This window comes from Bubalus bubalis, chromosome 11, assembly GCF_019923935.1.
Source record: "Bubalus bubalis isolate 160015118507 breed Murrah chromosome 11, NDDB_SH_1, whole genome shotgun sequence".
Classification (NCBI taxonomy): domain Eukaryota; kingdom Metazoa; phylum Chordata; class Mammalia; order Artiodactyla; family Bovidae; genus Bubalus; species Bubalus bubalis.
This window is the reverse complement of record NC_059167.1, coordinates 48,598,480-48,615,645: the sequence shown is the minus strand read 5'-3', so window position 1 is coordinate 48,615,645 and position 17,166 is coordinate 48,598,480. Positions and strand designations below refer to the sequence as shown.

The 17,166-nt window shown below is 37.2% G+C and overlaps 1 protein-coding gene across 2 annotated transcripts in view; it reads left to right on the top strand.

Moving 5' to 3' along the window:
* PRTG (protogenin) overlaps positions 1 to 17,166 on the top strand; it is a 156,826-nt gene that overhangs the window by 80,971 nt on the left and 58,689 nt on the right. For both annotated transcript variants that reach the window (XM_044925046.2, XM_025295631.3), the window contains 4 exons: positions 796 to 1,043; positions 3,231 to 3,395; positions 7,148 to 7,453; positions 10,448 to 10,636. In XM_044925046.2, the coding sequence (XP_044780981.1) occupies positions 796 to 1,043; positions 3,231 to 3,395; positions 7,148 to 7,453; positions 10,448 to 10,636 (908 nt within the window). The remainder of the gene's footprint in view (positions 1 to 795; positions 1,044 to 3,230; positions 3,396 to 7,147; positions 7,454 to 10,447; positions 10,637 to 17,166) is intronic.

Sequence of the window (17,166 nt, the reverse complement as noted above, 5' to 3'; positions counted from 1 at the left end):
GGGCTAAGTCACTTTGCTACTATTTTAGATAAAACATAATGATTTAGTAATTCTTATGTGAAATGGTTATAATTATAACATCAAATACCTAAATTGGTATTTTAAACTGAAGTAACAATAAGAAATTAACTTAAGACTATAATATCAGCATGCCAGAATCCATTTGTACTTTATATGTGGATCATGGTAGATTATAATAAAAGTTGGAATGGTTCTCCAGACCTGGCTTCTGGTACTGGTAGGCCACCAGCTAAATTTTTAGCAGCATGTAAACCCTTTGGAGTCTTAGTTCCTTGCTCCATAAAGTGAAGAATTTAGAAGGAAATAGTTAAGTCTCTAAGCATTCCTCCACAGTTCAAACTTAATGATTTTAAGAATTCATTTTTATTAGTGTAAATAGGAATCTTTTTGTACCGTTCTCATATGTTGAACAAAACTTCTGAACATTTTTATTGACCTGAATTTTATGTAACATTGCAACATTATAGAAATTAGATGCTATTAATGATTAATGTTAATATACTTAATATACCTCCTTAATAAAAGCCAAATTTAAAAAAAGAGATCAAGCTGTCGCCTCAAGACAAAAGGATTTGGATATCACACATACTTATTTATATAGACTCAAAAAACAAGAGTAATTTTAAACAATTCATATAGGTTTTTCTTTAGTAGGGCTGGTTACACAGGTTGCTCTTAGTAACTTGTTATTTAAAGTTTAGAGTGCACTTAGCATAATTTTATTTTTATGTCATCCTTAGACGTTTCATTGAAATAATTTTTTTCTTCCTTCAGTAAATTGGTAATTAACCAGATTATTCCTGAAGATGATGCTATTTATCAGTGCATGGCTGAGAACAGCCAAGGATCAATTTTATCAAGAGCCAGACTGACTGTAGTAATGTCAGAAGACAGACCCAGTGCTCCCTATAATGTGCATGCTGAAACCATGTCGAGTTCAGCCATCCTTTTAGCTTGGGAGAGGCCACTTTACAATTCAGACAAAGTCATCGCTTATTCTGTACACTACATGAAAGCAGAAGGTAAGCAATTTGAGAAGTGTTTATTTTTAAGCGCTACTTACTGTCACGGCTTTGTTTTCAATATAAATGATGTTTTACATAATCCACAAAATATTTTTGAAGTTCTGTGGCATTTACCTCTTTTAATAAAAATAATTACTATATGATCTGTGTATCAGTTTTTTGCTAAATTTTGTATTATTGTATACCTTATGTGTATGCATGCCTGCTCAGTCCCTTCAGTTCCATTTGACTCTTTGCAACCCTCTGGACTGTATAGCCTGCCAGGCTCCTCTGTTAATGGGATTCTCCAGGCAAGAATATTGGAGTGGATTCTTTATGTGTTTAAGTATAGTTTAAGATTTTTCTGTTTAGAAATAAGTACCATCTTTGCCTGCTCAAAAGTTAGAGTGGTATACTTTATGAATTTCATTTCAGCCAAAGTATCAATTCCTTAAGACTTAGTATACCAATTTAAGTATGCAATCACATAGGAATAATGGTGTAAATACTTAATAAAATAAGGTAAACTGTAGTCACTGCAGCATGTTATTTTCAAGGGGGAAAGTAAATATTTTCAAATTCCCCATAATATGATTTTGTATATTTTGAATGTTTTCTGAAATCTCATAGAACTCTTTAAAAATTGAGCAGGATACTCTTTATTGATATCTCATTTATTATATAAAAGTAGAAATCAAATCTGTCTTAAAATTTTTATTCAGTTCCATATCTGGAATCCTTTTTATCCTCATATTTTCTTTTAGCAAAAAAATGTAGAGGAAATGGAAAAACTAGTTGTAAATCCTAGAGATTTCACTATTGATTTCTTGTGGAAACCATAGCAGAGGTTTACAGATTTTAGTTGTTTACACAAACAGTCTGCTTTTTATGCAGTAGACATTCCAAACAAATTTCAAAGAATAGTGCTCTAATAAAATTGTCTGTAGAAACAGGTGGTTTGTTGTTGTTTGTTTTTTGTATTTTGAAGTAGTATTTTGAATTTAAATCAGAGGTCATGGTAGCAAGAAGAATGAAAATCTGATAACTAAGCATGTTAGAGTATGTTAATACCCTTTTTAGTGATTTAAGAAGGTAAAAGGAATGCTGGCTTTGGTGGAGACCACTCTTGTTCGCTATTATGGCTGTTTCATTAGAACCTCCACATGCAGCTCAGTGGTCTATTCATAGGCAGCACAAGGCTTTTTAATTTGAACTCAAGGACCTTGTTTGGTAGGTCAGAAATCGTACTATGCCGTTCCTAATTAACGAGCCATTAGCTAGTCTGTTGTGAAATGCCTGTAATCTTGTCTAATTAAAATGCTATCAAGTTAATTCAGAAATGTGGGAAAACTTAATAGTGGAATTTGCCTTCTGTTTTGTTTATAAATCCAGTGTGGAGAGAAGGGGCTCTATCCTTAGAGAGTTTTGATTAAGTTGACGTGCATTTACTGGGAATTGTTCACAAAGCACAGTAGCTGCCAGCGCTCTTGTTCCACTTTACAGGTTTGCTCTGTAGGAATTAAATCCCACAAAGACAAATCCTCTTCTATATCTTGCCATGCACATTTTATTAAGAATTGCTGAGAGTATTTTTCCTCTTTGGGCGTGGGGGGGTGGGTACCTCATAGTGGAACAAAACGTTTTGAAGCACATTCTGTGCCTCCCAGTTCTTTTGCTTTTAGTGTAAATAAAAGAACAACTTGTGTCAGTCAAATTTAATAGAATCTCTAGGGGCAAAATGAGACCTTTTGCAGGACAACTTTTGGTTTGGTTTATTTTTATAAAGAGTCGAGCCATTACGTTCCCTACTGTCTCTCCATTTATGTTTAAAAGAAAAAAGAAACCGTGAGTTTAAGCAAGTAAGATTTACACTGTTATGAACTACAGTGTTCTGTAGTATTAAACTCTGTTGTGTTACTGCTGTACATTGTCTCTGGTATGGGTTTTGACTAGATGGTAAATGAAGTTTAGAGAAGATTAATTGTTTTCAGTTTGATTTCTTCAGGAAAAATTCAAGCTAAAAACTTGTAGCAAAACATGGTTACTTTTAGAAAATAAAAACCTTCCTATTCACATTTTTCAAAGAGTCACAAAAATAACAGAGAGATCCAAGGATCAGTGTTTCATAGTCTTGTTAAATGGTAATGATCTTGTTAATTTAATTTTGAATATTCATAATTTTTAAACACCGATTATTTAATCTAGGTTTAAATAATGAGGAGTATCAAGTAGTCATTGGAAACGACACCACTCATTATATTATTGATGACTTGGAACCTGCCAGCAATTATACTTTCTACATTGTGGCATATATGCCAATGGGGGCCAGTCAGATGTCCGACCATGTGATACAGAACACTTTAGAGGATGGTAAGAAAACGTGATTCTAAGATATCTAAGCATGAACATTAATATGTTTCTTACAACTTTAAAGGAATATGTGTTTTAAGAGAAAATATCCTGGTTTTGGTTAAACAAACAAAAAAAAACAGATGTGATAACTAGCAGGCTAATTTACCGTTTTAGATCTTACTCTCAATTTTTGACAGTAACAGGATATGATAAGGCTGAAGAGCACTTTTGTTTATAATTCATACAGTTTTTTAATTGGTCATCTGATTTAGTAATAATTTTAAATTTTATGAGCTATAAATATTGAACAAATTCAGACACATAATGCAAATTTTAATAACAAAATTGTCATTATATTTCTTCAAGTTCCTAGTTTAAATTGTAAGTGCATTGCAGAGTTTTTTATTTTCTTTACTGAGTGAAACAAAATGTGAGATTCTCTAGGCAGGAATAAATGTAATGACAATTACATTGAGTGTCTGTAAAGACTGGAGGCCAGAGGAATTGAATTTCTGAAACTGAAAGTTTATAAAATTTAGTACTATCAATTAAAATATTCTTATAAAATCAGATAGCTTATTTTTAGAAAAATTTGTGTTTATTCTCCTTAAGGAGGAAAGTATTACTTGTTCAGTTTGTTATCTCCTGTTGGAAGTTGAATTGCTGTGCGTTTGAGGGCGGGCCTCCATGTACTCTTATGAAAGTGAAAATGTTAATCGTTCAATCATGTCCAACTCTTTGTGACCCTGTGGACTGTATATAGCCTGCTAGGCTTCTCTGTCCCTGAAATTCTCCAGGCAAGAATACTGGAGTGGGTTGCCATTTCCTTCTCCAGAGGATCTTCCCGACTCAGGGATTAAACCCAGGTCTCCTGAATTACAGGCTGATTCTTTACCATCTGAACCACAGGGGAAGCCCATATATTCTTATAATGGTGGGAAATTCTGTCTGTTAAAATAGTCCTGATAGAACTGATTCTCGTCCTCTGACTCTTCATCTCGCTCTTCAGGGCCTCTCCACAGCCCATTTTTTGTACTCTACAGTGTGAAAGGGGGATTATTTAAAATATACTTAATTACACTGTTCCCCCTTTACAAATGTTTTCTCATCCATCCTCAAGAAATGGTCCTCCATTAGTTTTCAAAGCATTTTAATATAAATGATTCTCAAATATTTCTCTTCATCCATTTAGTCCTACATCTCTTATATTTCTATAATGCCACTTGTGTAACTGTTTATTTATAAATTCAGACTTTTACTAGAGGAAAAATTATCACTGATCTGGATGCTGAATTCCACATTTGAGTTTATTCCGTTTTAGGGTGAACCATGACCTACCAGTTATCTCATTATGTTTAACAGCCTCTGACATGTATAACTAAAGTGAAACACAGGCTGGTATTTGCTGCTGTTGTTGCTTTGGGTTTATGAGGTATATGAGGTATTGTCCCATAGAAGAAAATGTGTCTAAAGCATAGCAAGCCACTGGTTAAACTTGCCAGTTCCAATTCAGTTATGATCTCAAAGTTTTCTCCTTTAAACCTTTCCTTATTTTGCAACTTTTTTGTTTAATTAAATTTCATTTTGTTTTCTGGATAACATACAGACTTCTGACGCTGCTTTTTCAGTTTCCACATCAGTATCCTCCCCCTATTTCCTCAGCCTGTGCTTGTCAGGCTTCAGGCAAGATAGTGGAGTGGGTTGCCATTCTACTCTGGGTGGGTCTCCTAGGGTACACAGCAGACACAGCTAATATTTGTGAAATGTTTACCACTGCCTGTTCTAAAAACCTTTCTTCCAGTGGCTCATTTAATCCCGACCTAGCCCTATGATAGAAGAACCATTGTTATATAAGAGTAGTAAAGTATAGGCGTGAGAATGTAGGCTCTAGATCTACTTCCTCACTTCCAAGCTGTGTGACCTTGGGTAAGTGATTTCACCTCTCTACCTCAGTTTTCTTAGCTATAAAGTAGAAATAATAGGGACACTCTCTTCACTGGGTTTTTGTGAGAATTCATGAGTTCATATAAAGGACTCAGAAATGCTTAGTTTTCCCTTTTCTACTTATTATTTCATTAATTCAACAAATATTTATTGAGTACCTGCTATGTGTTATTCAGTATTTAGTAGTGAATGAAAGAGATGAAAAATTGGCCTATAACTTGTGGAGCTTACTTTCTACTGTGGGAGAAGAGGGAGAGGAACAATAAATAAGATGAACACCTAGTGATATATACTAGGTTACATAGTAATAAGTGTTGAGAAGAAGGAAGAAAGCAGGAAAGGGGAGTAAGGCTTCAGACAGAGATACCTCTTGTCATGGGTTACATTTGAAGACCTAAAGGAAATGAAGGGCTTCCCTGGTGGCTCAAATGGTAAAGAATCTGCCTGCAAAGCAGGAGAACTGGGTTCGATCCCCTGAAGAAGGGAATGGCTACCCACTCCAGTATCCTTGCCTGGAGAATTCCAAGAACAGAGGAGCCTGATGGACTACAGTCCATGGGGTCGCAAAGAGTCGGACACGACTGAGCGACTAACACACACACAAAGGAAATGAAAATGGGGACTAGCTAAGCAAATGACTGAAAGATGTGCATTCTAGGAGAGGAAACAGAAATTGCTAAGGGCCTGAAGCACAAGCATGGCTACAGTGGAGGCAACAAGCAGAAAGTAGTAGGAGATGAGGCATAGAATGAGGAGCCAACCGTACAAGTATCAATGGATAGGGTTTCGTGTGAAGCTTCAATGAGGACTTTAGCTTTTCCTGTGAGTAAAATGGGAGCTATTTTGAGGAGAATAATGACAAGATCTGACCTGGAATTTAATAGCAAATGTGTTGAGACTAAATGGTAGAGATGAGGACAAAGGCAGGGAGCTCTATTAGGAGGCTCTTGAGACAACACAGGCTGAGGGTGATGGTGCGGGGACCACGGGGGTGGCCATGTGAGTCATAGAGCCATGGGATTGAATGTGGGGAGTGTGTGGAGGAGTCAAGAGTGACACCAGGGTTTTCATCTTTTGCAGTTGGACAAATAGTTTCCATCACTTGAGGTAGGAAAGCCTGTAGAAGAAACTATTGTTTTGTACATGAAGAAACCTAGACACAGAGAAATTAATTTGGCCAAGATCACACACAGTAGAAATTGATATAACAAGGACTCAGTAACTCAGAGGCTAACTCCAGAACTCATCTTAACTTTTAATATTAGACTGCTTCCCAGTATTCTTGACCCATTTTCCTGGAGTGCCAGTTATATTCAGATTATTTACAGGAAAATCATTGTGTTCATGTTAAGCAGCATGGAGATATAGTTGGGGATAAAAAAAGTCACACTAATTTTTAAGATACAACTGTTAAACACTTCAAATTATTTATCAGGTTTTAACCCTGCTGTCCTCAGCTCCATTCTTGTGTAATTCTCTTCTCTATGTTTTAAGGCATCTTGGTGAAGTTATTGTGAAATATTCTTATGTTTTTTATGAGTATTAAGTAAGCTCATATTCATCCCAGACAACATCAAAACAGTCACAGCAACATTGATGAAAATCTTGCTTTCTTTGGTTCTCCACACTGGATCCTCCCTTCAATATTTTTTCCTTCCTTTTTCTAGTTTGTACTCTGCTTGACTGGAAGCCTCAGCCAGGGTTGAAAGGACCTGTTCTTTATTATATGATGTGCTGCTGCTAAGATACTTCAGTAAATACTAGTGTGCTAGTTGATCATTTTGATTCTAAATATTGATAAGCAATCTGCCTTCTTTTATGACTAGTTCCCCTGAGACCTCCTGAAATTAGTTTGACAAGTCGAAGTCCCACTGATATCCTCGTCTCCTGGCTGCCCATCCCAGCCAAGTACCGGCGGGGCCAGGTGGTCCTCTACCGCCTCTCCTTCCGCCTGAGCACTGAAAACTCCATCCAAGTTCTGGAGCTCCCAGGGACCACTCATGAGCACCTCTTGGAAGGCCTGAAACCTGATAGTGTCTACCTGGTGAGGATTACTGCTGCCACCAGAGTGGGGCTGGGAGAGTCTTCAGTGTGGACCTCACACAGGACACCCAAAGCTACAAGTGTGAAAGGTAAATGTGGACTATTAAGGAAGAATAACACAGTATCTTTCTTCTTTGTCTTATCTAACTTAGGTTTATATTTTTAAATTTTGTCTCAAAAATTAAAATATTCCATAGATCATGGGTTTAATTGAAAACAATTTAAACTTTTGGTTCAGATCAGATCAGTCGCTCAGTCGTGTCTGACTCTTTGCGACCCCATGAATCGCAGCACGCCAGGCCTCCCTGTCCATCACCAACTCCCGGAGTTCACTCAGACTCACGTCCATCGAGTCAGTGATGCCATCCAGCCATCTCATCCTCTGTCATCCCCTTCTCCTCTTGCCCCCAATCCCTCCCAGCATCAGTCTTTTCCAATGAGTCAACTCTTCACATGAGGTGGCCAAAGTACTGGAGTTTCAGCTTTAGCATCATTCCTTCCAAAGAAATCCCAGGGCTGATCTCCTTCAGAATGGACTGGTTGGATCTCCTTGCAGTCCAAGGGACTGTCAAGAGTCTTCTCCAACACCGCAGTTCAAAAGCATCAATTCTTCAGCGTTCAGCCTTCTTCACAGTCCAACTCTCACATCCATACATGACCACAGGAAAAACCATAGCCTTGTAGACAAACCTTTGTTGGTAAAGTAATGTCTCTGCTTTTGAATATGCTATCTATGTTGGTCATAACTTTCCTTCCAAGAAGTAAGCGTCTTTTTTTTTTTTTTTTTAAGTAAGCGTCTTTTAATTTCATGGCTGCAGTCACCATCTGCAGTGATTTTGGAGCCCAGAAAAATAAAATCTGACACTGTTTCCACTGTTTCCCCATCTATTTGCCATGAAGTGATGGGAACAGATGCCATGATCTTCGTTTTCTGAATGTTGAGCTTTAAGCCAACTTTTTCACTCTCCACTTTCACTTTCATCAAGAGGCTTTTGAGTTCCTCTTCCCTTTCTGCCATAAGGGTGGTGTCATCTGCATATCTGAGGTTATTGATATTTCTCCTGGCAATCTTGATTCCAGCTTGTATTTCTTCCAGTCCAACGTTTCTCATGATGTACTCTGCATATCTATGCTTAATTTGCACATCCTTCAAAGATACATGGGTCCATATTATACAGAGTGAAGTAAGTCAGAAAGAGAAAGATAAATATCATATATTAACACATACATATGGAATCCAGAAAGATGGTACGGAATAATTTATTTGCAGGGCAACAGTGGAGAAACAGACATAGAACACAGACTTATGGACATGGGGAAAGGGGAGGAGAGAGTGAGCTGTATGGAGAGAGTAACATGGAAACTTACATTACCATATGTAAAATAGATAACTAGTGGCAATTTGCTATATGTCTCAGGTAACTCGAAACAGGAGCTCTGTATCAACCTAGAGGGGTGGGACGGGGAGTGAGATGCAAGGGAGGTAAGAGAGAGGGAATATATGTATACGTATGTCTGATTCATGTTGAGATTTGACAGAAAACAGCAAAATTCTGTAAAGCAGTTACTTCAATTAAAAAATAAATTAATTAAAAAAAGATACGTTGGTCTAAATCAAATTGAATTACCAAGTTATTTATTAATAGAGACCTAATTAACTCCTGCGCTGGCACAGCCGCCACACTCAATGCAAAGAAATAGAACACTCAATTTTTCTGGGCTCCAGAATCACTGCAGATGGTGATTGCAGCCATGAAATTAAAAGATGCTTACTCCTTGGAAGGAAACTTATGACCAACCTAGACAGCATATTAAAAAGCAGAGACATACTTTGCCAACAAAGTAGTCAAGGCTGTGGTTTTTCCAGTGGTCATGTATGGATGTGAGAGTTGGACTATAAAGAAAGCTGAGCACTGAAGAATTGATGCTTTTGAACTATGGTGTTGGAGAAGACTCTTGAGAGTCCCTTGGACTGCAAGGAAATCCAACCAGTCCATCCTAAAGGAGATCAGTCCTGGGTGTTCATTGGAAGGACTGATGTTGAAGCTGAAACTCCAGTGCTTTGGCCACCTGATGCGAAGAGCTGACTCATTTGAAAAGACCCTGACTCTGGGAAAGATTGGAGGCAGGAGGAGAAGGGGGCACAGAGGATGAGATGGTTGGATGGCATCACCAACTCAATGGACATGAGTTTGGGTGAACTCCGGGAGTTGGTGATGGACAGGGAGGCCTGGCGTAATGCAGTTCATGGGGTCTCAAAGAGTCGGACATGACTGAGTCACTGAACTGAAATGAATCAGTATCACTATCATGTGTTTTTAAACAAATCATCAATTTAATAGAAAGATCATAATACTAGGAAGTTCCAGACCCTCTTCCTCTTTTACTAATGTGGAGTGTAATGTGACTGGGCTTTTTGTTGTTAATTGATTAATCACAATTAGATGGTCAAAATTAGGAAATACATATGACTGATTCATTTTGATATTTGGCAAAAACAACAAAATTCTGTAAAGTAATTATCCAAATAAAAAGTAAATTTTATAAAATTACAAAATACATATTGCTTCTTTGAAAAAACTTAAAATCCACAAATATAATTTTTTTTTCCGATAGAATTTTATTTTATTTATTTATTTTTTATTTTATTTTTAAACTTTACATAATTGTATTAGTTTTGCCAAATATCAAAATGAATCTGCCACAGGTATACATGTGTTCCCCATCCTGAACCCTCCTCCCTCCTCCCTCCCCATACCATCCCTCTGGGTCAGTTTGTTCTTATTTATATATTGGATTGGCCAAAAAGTTCATTTGGGTTTTCATACACTGTTATGGAAAAACCCAAACTTTTTGGCCAACCCCATACCTTAGTTTTTTTTTTTTTTCGTAGTATCTTATACTTTTAATTCTGTTTCAAAGTTTAATATCATTGTGTAATTTTTAATATGACGGGCAAGTGTAGTTATTGGAATTGAACTTTTATGCAGTTGTTGATTTAGAATGGAGAGCTCTCCACTCTCCTGTGTTTTCATGTGAATTAGGAGTTTTCTTACACATACACATCTGGTGAATTTTTCTAGCCCCTAAATCTCCAGAGTTACATTTGGAACCTCTGAACTGTACCACCATTTCTGTGAAGTGGCAGCAAGATGCTGAGGATACAGCAACCATTCAAGGCTACAAGCTGTACTACAAAGAGGAGGGGCAGCAGGAGCACGGACCCATTTTCTTAGATACCAGTGGCCTTCTCTACACTCTCAGTGGTTTAGGTGAGTGAACCTGTATAGTGCTTTTCCTTTTTTCCTTCCTCTCTGACCATTTGGGAGAAAAAGTTATTGGATATAAGGCAGAATCACTGACTTAGTGATAAAAAGAAAAGAAGTGACTTTACTACCTCACTGTGTGTATGCTACTGCATAAGTCATTCAGTGGTCCTTGACTCACCACTGAGTGACTCGGCACAATGTCACAAGTGCTCAGTCATTCAGTCATGTCTGACTCTTTGCAATCCCATGGACTGCAGCCCGTCAGGCTCCTCTGTCCATGGGATTCTCCAGGCAAGAATACTGGAGTGGGTTGCCATTTCCTCCTCCAGGGGATCCTCCCAACCCAGGGATCGAACCTGGGTCTCCCGCATTGCAGACAGATTCTTTACCATCTGAGCCAATGTATCTTTCTATCTTCTCACCACCACTGGGCATCTGACTTTCTTTCTGAAGTTCACTTCTGGTGGAGTGAGATACCGATCTCATTCTTGTGATCTATTCTTGTGACTGTATGGTGGATGTAGAATAGAAATATGAAAATAGCAATATTGTTATGCCAGATGATCAGATTAACTTAGAAATTGCCTGAGAGACATAAAGAGCAAATTAATGGTTACCAGTGTGGTGGGGAGAGGCACTATGGGGTGGGGGAGAGAGGGGTATAAAAATTATTGGGTGTAAGACAGGCTCTAGTATTATGGTACAACATGGGGAATATAGCCAATATTCTGTAATAATTGTAAATGGACTGTAAGATTTAAAATTGTATTAACAAATAAATAACCAAATTAAAAAAAAAGAAATTGCCTGAGAGTTCTCTATAGGTATATTATTTTGCATGTGTAAAAAATATGTAAATTATGTACAAAATAACACTTACATACGAATCATGTAACTGTAAATATTTATTGTATGTAGTTCTAACACAGAAACACTCAAGAAAAAAGCACTTAATTTTATGTTTGGGTTCATCAGAGTTCTGAAAGATACTGTTTTATTCGCTATTCATCCTATCTTTGCACAGTGAAAGGGTTTTGTTATGTAAACATGTTTAGTAGACGGTATAATAAAGACACTTACAATAAATGCATGAGTATAAACAGATACTCAAGGTGTAGACTGCACACTTAGCTGTTTGTTGCTCGTGAGTAGATTTTTTACCCTTAAGCACAAAGCAGCAAGTTTATGATCATCAGCTGAATTCCTACTGGATTATTACAGCCCCTTCTGCACATACTGGACATTTACAAGCACTCTGGCTTTCCCCATCACAGACCACCCTTTGGTGTGCGGGCAGGAAGGAGGCATAGTGGTCCCATCCAGGAAGGCTTCATTTCCCTGGCCTTGCAGCATTAGACCAGAGTCCCTGTGAATAAGAAGCAGTGGTGCAAATCTCTTTTCAGACCCAAGGACACAGAACCCCACCCTCCAGTTCTTGGCAGTAGTTTTCCAGATGGCATTTTGCTTGTAATCTTGTTGTTTTGGATTTTAATTGAATCTGTATTAGGTTAAATAAGTTTCACAGTTGATCCCTGTCATGCAGCTTTATAAAGGATGAGAAGTTACATATGTTCCAGGGTGACCTTCCTTAAGCCATTGATGCTCAGATGACATTAGCCCAACCTAGTACCAAGCACTCAGCAGCAGTTATCTCTAGCCATGCTTTCTCAGGGTGCCTTCCCTTTCCGTAGGCATGTCATTTCATCTGGAAAACTTTAGTCAGTATCAAGTAAGAAACGGCTTTGAGACAATTGTTGATGAAAAATCATACATCAAGCTTAATACCTCCAATTTCTTCACTGATAGTTTAGAAATATAAATACACTGAAGATACAAAACAGGAGATTCTTAGAGCAATCTTCTTGAACATATTAGTAGCTTATTCTAAACAGATGAGTAATTTATTGGGAAAAAAAAAGTACTGCTCTGCTTGTGAAAAGTTTAAAAAAACATTTTATTAAAACCTTGCCAATTAAAAACAGTTCTTTAATATTTAATTTTTTTCTGCAGATAGCATACATTTATATATATATAAGATCCATTGATTTTTGTTAAAATCTTTTATAATCTCTATATAATAGCTTTCGTCCTATAAACCTTTATTTCTTCCTGTGTTTTAACAATAAATTGCATATGTTTACTGCATGAGTTTTTTTACGGTATGATCCTTTGCATATGCCATTTGGGGTAATTCAGTTTAAAATCATTTTATAGTATATAAAAATAGGAAATGATTCTGTTATAGTCCATATACCCCATCTATTAAAATAGCCCCATGTTTCCCGACTGGAGTTAGACTGAGTAGCTGGAGTAATTGCAGTGCAGGGTGGCAGAGGACTTTGTCATAGCTTTAGAGCTTTCTTGTTAGAGGCACGTTCCATACCCCTGGAGTTTCAGGGACAGAGCTGTTATGGTTGACTGCCAGGGATGCAGTTGTACAGATTCACACATTGTACAGCTGTTAACTAGATCACCTTTAAGATGCCTTCTAATTTTTAGAGTCCTGGGATCCCATTTTCCTTTTCTTAAAAGTCACCGTGGGGCCTAGCCCAGCTTATAGCAAGTTGAATGGGTTTACCCAACTAAGCAACCAAGTGTTAACAGCTCTCACTCCTTTCCTTCTTACTTTTGGCTGTTGGGGGTGGGCAGTATCTTCTGTTAACTGGACAGCTGACCATCTGTGATCATTTTTAGCGCGAGCATCTGGCAGTAGCTGCCTGTTTAACAGATAGTGAGATGTCTAAAGGGCAGTAGGTTAAGGGAACACTATCTGTGTCTTACATGGCAAATACTTGCTTTTACTGAGCTTCTGCACATTAAAGATACTCTAACTGGAACTAGATTTACTAAGTGGGCTTGGAAATGAAATTTAAATGCTTTTGTTTGCTGATTCAGTGTCAGTTTGAGTAGCAAACTGAGGTCTCAAAATTTCATTTTCATACTAATCCCCTTTCTGATGCCTTTTTTGTTCAATTTCTGATAATTAAGTTTTCATTAAAAAAGTATGTTACTGGGACATACTCTCCTTAGTAATATATATAGTTCTTAGTTTCTGAAAAAAAGAAATAGGTGAAGGAGTTCATGTATTTCAGTTGCTGTAACAGTCATTTAAAATTCTTTTTTATATAAGGCATTATAGCACTAGATTAAAAAAATGTAACGAATGTGACCATTGCTTAAAACAAGAAGGATTAAACCAAGATTCAGTTGACTTGTCTAATTTTCTCCTCAATTTTTTCCCAAATCTGATTAACTAAATTTAATTGTACTTAATACTGAAAGTTATTTTAGAACATTTTACTCTAAGCCCTCAAAGCTCCATTCCCTGAAATGTAGAATGTTTTGTTTTTTAAAGTGGCTAAAAAGATTCTTGTATATTTGTTAGTGTAATATAAATTTTGTCAGAGCAGTGGAAGTATTTTAATGTTGCTAGTTTGTTCTGGTTTAATGGTTTTAAGATACACAGTTTGATTTTATTGGAAGTGGTTTACTTTGGGGGAGTTGGATAAAAAGCACTGGGCTTGTGATTTAACATTTATGTGATTTGTTCTAAATTGTGGTTTGTGGTTTTCTTCAAGATTTTGTTATCTTTGTAGTGATTATTTTCACTTAGGTTTTTTACCCCCTTGGGACTTCCAGTGTTTAGTTCAGTTTTAAATAGAATTTTAAAGTGTTTGTTTCATTCATCATACAATAAACTGAAGCAAAATTAATAGCACAGTTGTGCTCCCTGATGATAGGCTGATTGGAATAATTTGTTCCTCTTTTATTGTCTGTTTATTTCAGAAATTGGCTTCATATTCTGAAGTTAGAGTTTCTAATCACAAGAGCACTTTTTATAAGCTGATTGTCAGAAACTGTTCTTAATTGTTTTGTCTGTGTAGAAGAAATTGAAAAGGGGAGGATTACTTATATAGTGCTATTTTGGTTTAGCATTTAGGACACTGATACTAGATCATCTTTAGCTTCTATTTTGTCAAAGAATTTGTGCTATTAAATATTTCACAGCAAGCATGATTAGTGAGCAGGCTTTTTAGCACCAATTGTAAAGATCTAAAATATTTAAAATCACCTTCAAAACTTAGAGATCTCTTTTTGAGAAATCTAAAGTTAGAATTTTATGGGAAATAACTTCATGGGAAAAGGATGGGGAAACAGTGGAAACAGTGTCAGACTTTATTTTTCTGGGCTCCAAAATCACTGCAGATGGTGACTGCAGCCATGAAATTAAAAGACGCTTACTCCTTGGAAGGAAAGTTATGACCAACATAGATAGCATATTCAAAAGCAGAGACATTACTTTGCCAACAAAGGTCCGTCTAGTCAAGGTTATGGTTTTTCCAGTGGTCATGTATGGATGTGAGAGTTGGACTGTGAAGAAAGCTGAGCGCCGAAGAATTGATGCTTTTGAAGTGTGGTGTTGGAGAAGACTCTTGAGAGTCCCTTGGACTGCAAGGAGATCCAACCAGTCCATTCTAAAGGAGATCAGTCCTGGGTGTTCTTTGGAAGGACTGATGCTAAAGCTGAAACTCCAATACTTCGGCCACCTCATGCAAAGAGTTGACTCATTGGAAAAGACTCTGATGCTGGGAGGGATTGGGGGCAGGAGGAGAAGGGGACGACAGAGGATGGCTGGATGGCATCACCGACTCGATGGACTTGAGTCTGAGTGAATTCCGGGAGTTGGTGATGGACAGGGAGGCCTGGCGTGCTGCGATTCATGGGGTCGCAAAGAGTCGGACACTACTGAGCGACTGAACTGAACTGAAAGTTAGAACTGCCAACTCTAGGAGTAGGAGTCTCCAGAAACAGTCCCTGGTTAATGATGTAATTTTTTTAATTGGAGGAAATTTGCTGTACAGTGTTGTGATGGTTTCTACCATACAGCAACACAAATGTAATTTTCAAGTCCATTAGCCATTTTTTGTAGAAGCATGATAAAATTAAGTTAGATTTCTGGGTGTTATCTTTCCCTATAGTACTGATAGAACAGGGTTTGGTTGTGTGGCTACATATCTCATGAAAGAAAAGAGAACTAGCACTAGTGAGCCAAATTGATCTAACCGGAGGAAGTTGTAATCTTTCCTTTCGTCAAGGCAGAACAAGATTTTGTGGCATGATGCTCATAGACAGTTCATTGTGAACCTTACTATAATAGAGATTTTGTTTTTAGGAGAATTAGAATCATTAAATGGCACCCCACTCCAGTACTCTTGCCTGGAAAATCCCATGGATGAAGGAGCCTGGTGGGCTGCAGTCCATGGGGTCGCTAGAAGTGGGACACGACTGAGTGACTTCACTTTCACTTTTCACTTTCATGTATTGGAGAAGGAAATGGCAACCCACTCCAGTGTTCTTGCCTGGAGAATTGCAGGGACCGGGGAGCCTGGTAGGCTGCTCTCTGTGGGGTCGCACAGAGTTGGTCACGACTGAAGCGACTTAGCAGCAGCAGCAATTTATGACATATGGAAGTCACATTTTTAAAGCAAGCCTAAGTCTTTTCAGAGACTGTATTCCATCACCCCTCTCAGCCAAGGAAGGCTTAGATAACACTCAGAAAATCTTTGAAAGTATGCTGCAGGTGAAAATCCGTATGATGTGGTTGGTCTGCATGCTTCTGTCTGCATCACTTAAGATGGAGTAAAAAAGACACGGTATTGTATAACAAAATCTTCCTAATGGTGAATAATTTCAGTTGTATAATTCTGTACTGACTTTTAGTGTATAAATTCATTTCAGATAATATGGTGCTTTGATACCGACTACTAGCCCAAATACCATTACAAATGTCAGGAGTCTTTCCCTGCTGAAGTAATGTATCAACAACAACATAAATACCGTTAACTATTCTGTCCAGATTAGCTTTGACTTCATAATGCAGCACTCGTTTCTATGAGATCATTTTGCTTTTATTTGTTAACAGACCATGTTTAGGATTGGTGTAAACATTCCATTAACATTATTGCTGTCATTTACCACAGGCAAGATCTTTGAGGACATAGCCTCACATTTTTTGTCTCTCTTGAGTTCTTTCTGTGCTTTACCACAGATAATTTTCACTTTTAGTAGAAAAAGTTGCTCTGAACAGTATCTGATTACATTCTTTTATTGTTTCTTTTTAAATAATTACAAAATAAGTTCATTTAACTGAAGTCAGTAGACTTCTTAAAGGAATGATCTTTGGAAACCACCTACTATGTAGGCCATAAAGTTGACTATGAGTACAAATTAAAGGGAACATTTAAAAAGTATTGCGTTTCACTTCCTTCATTGTTAAGTATCTCTTAAGTTATCATTTTTTAATTTTGTGTTTAATCTGTTATCAAGACAAAACATGTTGACAGAGACTTTAGGGAATAGTGAAATATTTTTTCCTAATTTACTGAGAGTGAAAATCTTAAAAATTTCCTTCTCTGTACTGTCCAACAATGCCACATATGATTGATATTCAGATCACATTTTAGAACCTTAATACTTAAATTAAAAAAAAAACTTAAAAAACCTGTTGCTCAAAAGAAATGGGAGCTTCCACA